The sequence below is a fragment of the Cinclus cinclus genome, chromosome 3, assembly GCF_963662255.1.
Source record: "Cinclus cinclus chromosome 3, bCinCin1.1, whole genome shotgun sequence".
Lineage (NCBI taxonomy): Eukaryota > Metazoa > Chordata > Aves > Passeriformes > Cinclidae > Cinclus > Cinclus cinclus.
Genome location: NC_085048.1, coordinates 40,619,531 through 40,624,579, shown reverse-complemented (window position 1 = coordinate 40,624,579; position 5,049 = coordinate 40,619,531). Strand labels below are relative to the sequence as shown.

The following is a 5,049-nucleotide window of genomic DNA, read 5'->3' as shown; positions in this document are numbered from 1 at the left end:
TTATTACTAGATTCTGTATGATTTGATGTTTATTTAAAGTTAGCTATTGAAGTTAATGGTGGTTTTTGGTTTCAGACATTTATCCTCAGCTATAATTTTTAGCCAGTTTGAATCTCTCCATCCTTTCAGCACCAAGCCTGAAATTTTCTTTAGTTTCTGACAGGTTGCAAACTCAGTGCAACTCAGAGGTTGGAGCTAATAAAAAACCACAGTGAAAGCCTGATACTGGGTTTGGAAAAATCCAAAGGTCCTTGGTTTTAAAATTATAGGCTGGGTCTTGGAAGACAGTAACTAGCCCTAAAGTCAGAATTCAGACTTTTAAGGAGGGATGCAACATGAAAAAAAAAAAGCTTTTCTATAAAATAGTCTATCAAAATAAATGTTGCCTCTAAAGAACTCATAAAAGCAGATTACATTAGTATTATTCCATTGATTTGCAGAACAACGCTTTTTAAACAGAAAAGAACTCTTATGTTTTGCTCCAATCTGAGGGAAATTATGTTGAGATTAGAAAGAAATTATTAAATAGCAAGTTCTAGGAAATATAATCAGAAAAAAAAGGGAAGGAGTAGAAAATTTTGCTGATGAAGACTGTTCTCCACTTTTCCTGTGGAGACTCCTTCCTTGTGTCTGTTTTGTACTTATATATTTGTGATTTTCTAGCTTTTTCTTCTCATAAAAAAGATAATTTAGTGAAGTATGATAATTTGCATGGAAATTTTATGCATGATAATTTTTACTGAGAGTAGAAATATCATACTGAGGTACAAATGGAAAAGGGTTAGATAATAATTCCATACCTCTATCAAGAATAATTAATGGAAATGGATAATATTATTTGGTTTTAGTTTGTTGTTTGGCTTTGCTGTAATTTCAGGTGCTGCAGGTTTGTTTTATTTTTTTTTCCCTATATCAAGTGTTAACGTTTTTCAGTAAGTCTTCAGTCTGCATGTAGCTTTGGGGGAAAAACCTGAGTAGCCTTGGCATTTTGGGTCCAGCTCTTAAGAGGATGTGAAGGAATAATTCATGCCCATGATACGGTGCAGTACTTCCCAGTAGTGGCAGGATATTTTTATTGTACAAGCCCGTCACTGATTTTTCAACAACTCTGCAATGCAGTTGTGTTGGTCTGCAACCCAAACAGGTCTGTATGCCCTTACCCAACACACAATAGGGGAAACTTCATGTGCTAGTCTGAGAATGGGTTGGCTTTGAGGAGTACTGTCAGCCAACCCAAGGTGCTTCATCCCCAAAAATGACTTTGTGTGTGACAAGGCAGAGGCATAGATAAGTAACATGTGCAAGTCCCACACATACGCCCTTCTGCAGGAATGTATCTCAGCAAATCAAGCCCTTTATCATAATGTTGACTGTTCAGGTTTTGGGGCCACTCACTTTCTTCCCCGTGAGGACTGACAGGTATGATTCTGTCCTTTCAGCTAATTGCAAGCTGAACACCTTCTCTGGTATATATACAGGGGGCTTAATTTTTAAAGAGAGGTAAGATTGTCATATTTTCCCATTTCAAAAGCAAATATTGATGCATGGGGGTGCAACATCACATTTTTTCAGTGTCCCTGTCTGACAGCTATGGTTCTTGAGCTTTTGAAGAGGAGTTCCTTCATTACTTGTGGTTATTTATTGCTGTGTAACCTGCATAAAGTACATAACCACAAGCTATTTCTCAATGCTGTCTCTGTTAACTTCTTGGAAAGGCTGGAATGTTATGCATTTGTAATTCCCTGAGATTTTTGTTTTTACCATGGCCCAAATTCACTCAGACCTTGTTGATACAAAGAGGCAGCAAGGGGCCAGGGGCCTGAACACTGTCATTGAGGGCACTTTGACATGCCCTAGGATACCTTGCCTGGCCTCTATCTGCTCCAAAAGGCAGGGTTCCTTTAGAGGTGGTGCAATACCTGCTGGGCTTATACAGGGGCTTGGCTACCTGACAGTGGCACCAGATACTTGTTTTGAGGTGTTTAGATCTCCGTATATTTTCAGCTGTGTTACAAGTGGAGATACTGGAAGCTAGAGTTTGTCACTGAAAAGCAAGGGGTCTTTTTGGTGACTATTATGACTCACTCACCTCTGACTTAATTTTCAGTGTGTGAAATATGATTCCAATTACATGTTCCTCAAGATCACTCGCCTCCTTAAACTTCAGTGCTTGTCTCCTTTCTCTCTTTCCTAGGAAGAGGACACTGGGATGAGGACAGTGTTGTTAGCTCACCTGATCCTGGCTCTGCCAGTGAGTCAGGCGACCGATACCGTACTGAGCAGTATCAGAACAGTCCCCATGAGCCCAGCAAAATTGAAACTCTAATAAGAGCCACCCAGCAAATGATTAAAGAAGAAGAAAACAGGCTACAGCTGCGGAAAACCACTCCTGACCCACTGGTCTCCATTAATGGCACGGGGAAGAAGCACGCTATCTGTTTTGCCAACTACCCTCAGCAGCAGCTGGCAGCGGACGTCTGCCGTGTCCCAACAGTTGCCAGCACTCCTCCTTGTGAGCACATCCAGCAGCGAGATGGAAAGATTATGAGCCCACACGAAAATGACTATGACAACAGCCCCACAACACTGTCTAGGATAAGTAGCCCCAGTTCTGATCGAATATCAAAATCTAGTTTGGTACTTGCTAAAGACTACCTGCATTCAGACATGTCCCCTCATCAAACCCAAGGAGACCATCCGGCAGCCTCTCCAAATTATTACAGCTCCCACAGGCAGTACTTTGATAAGCATGCTTACACACTAACTGGATATGCCCTGGAGCATCTCTATGACACTGAAACAATTAGAAACTATTCACTAGGCTGCAATGGATCCCACTTTGATGTGACTTCTCACTTAAGGATGCAGCAAGATCCAGCACAAGGACACAAGGGAACATCTGTTATAATAACCAATGGAAGCTGACATTTTTTTTCTAAAAACATTTGTGCTTTAAAAAATAATCTTTGAGATCTAATTGGAAGATACTCTATGTTTTCATGCCCTTGTCCTTACCAGCATTTCCCATACCACAGTGCACTAGAAAGAAGAACCTAAGGTTTGGGGGGATAAGTTAGTTAAAACACATTACTTTTAAAAAAAATTTTAAAAATGCACTGGCATGCAGGGTTAGAGTAAATGGAGCTAAACTCAAAGCTGGTGCCATGCATGCTGAGAAAGATAGAAGAGGTCCAGGCAGGGAGTGCTTGTGGCAGGCTAACAGAGCAGTATATTTACACTGTGTAAGAAGTGATGTTTGGAAACACTGCCAAGGGCAGATCTTCTGAACTGCATAGGTACCAGGCAACAGAACTGCTGTGCACTCTTCTTACACAGGAAGCTGGGATGTGCTCCTTCGAAATACACAACAAAATGTGTACTTCTGGTGATTTTTTTACTCCCCAAAGGCCAAGCGTGTTATGCTGCTGTATGGTATAAAACATCCATGGCTGACCAATATAAAATCAAAAAAGGGAGAAAGAAGAGAGAACTCCTCCAGTTGTTATGTCCTTGTGTACTCACAAACATAGCTATTTACATATGCTTGATTTGAAAAGAGTCCTTATGATTAGTATGGTCAAATATTTACTTCTACTGTATTAAAGAGAGAGGCGCTTTCTCACCGTAGTTTTGAGGAACGCAAAGGGCTTGCTTGTCTTGCTGCAGAGATGGGAGATGGTTCTCATGTTTTTGAAAGGTTGTCCATGGTGGGTAGTGGAGTGAAATGGATGAAAATTGCCTGGAGAAGCAGGGTGAATAGACTGGAATTAGGAGTGGTCTGAGATAAACAGTTAACCCTGTAGCTATGTATGTCATTTTGTAATAATTATAAAATAAGGAAAAGTGGCTGAATAACTAAGAATTAATTTAAAACACAGAAGGAACACAATAGAATCATAGAAATATTACTGTAAAATACAAATGCAGTTGCATAAACATAAAAATACATGAGCCAAGAGTAGGTAAAAACTGTTTGGCAGTTTGTCTAATTTCTGATAAAGTTTTGGAGTAAATTAGGAGAGTATAGAGTATCATAACTACTCTGTCTGAAACACAGTAAAGTAATAGGCATGACCTTGATAATGAAATATGAATTCTCTTCTTGATTGCAGCAGATAATTTAATGAATGTCATAAAATACTATGGGTATCAAAATCAGCCATATGTCCATTAAAAAGTAGTGGGAAATCAGTGTTCCAAGGAATTAAATTGTATTAAGAATGCTGGTATTATCAGGGCCTGTCCTAGAGTTATACAAGACATCAAAAGAGACAGAGGAACTTTTTAAAAAAATTTAATAACCTCGTGAACAAAGAGACTGGTTGACTGGAAAAGAATAAATGCAAACACATGCTAAAAATGTAAAATAGGGCATTTGTAGTCACAATTACTAGACCTGTCCTTTTTTGTATGGCCTTATTCATATGGTCCCAAATTTGACTGTAACAGGAGGGACCACTGCTCCCTCTTATGCCAATGTGGAGGAAAGGGGACCTGAGGTGGTTACTAAAATGAGATTAGCTCTAAGACTAGCTTAATTTGTAACATTCAGAAGCTCAACATATGGGACTGAGTCATCAATGGGACTAAATATAAACCAGCATGCTATGGATGGGTTAAAAATACTGTTTCCAAATAAAACTAATCAGAAGCAAAAGCTAAATAATAACATTATAAACCACGTAAGTAGAGATGTACTTGAAAGCAGAGGAAATTACCTCTCTGAACTTGGAATATTGTGTATAGTCCTAATCACTCCAAAGCAGATTGTGAATCTTGAATTGAGTAGTACCTTACTCCATAAGCAACCTCTGTTGACTGCAGTGTGATCACTCCTGGTGAAATGCACGTTGAACACAAGGGAGAACAACACAATCTGGTCTTTATTATCTCAACCTCGTAACAGAAAAGGTGGAGCAGAGCTCAGCAAAAGATAAAGAGACTGAAAGATCTAATAAAATCTTTAAATAAACTGGGTCTGTCATCTTTGTAAGGGAAAAAAGTAAGGGGTAATGTCACTGATGTGCTCCAAACTCTGCACAGAGGAGA

The 5,049-nt window shown here is 39.3% G+C and overlaps 1 protein-coding gene across 1 annotated transcript in view; it reads left to right on the top strand.

Moving 5' to 3' along the window:
• The window catches only part of SIM1 (SIM bHLH transcription factor 1), a 44,307-nt gene extending 41,382 nt beyond the window's left edge, over positions 1-2,925 (top strand). The window contains exon 11 of the mRNA XM_062488966.1: positions 2,195-2,925. Coding sequence (XP_062344950.1) covers positions 2,195-2,925 — 731 coding nt within the window. The remainder of the gene's footprint in view (positions 1-2,194) is intronic.
• Positions 2,926-5,049: the final 2,124 nt, after the last annotated feature.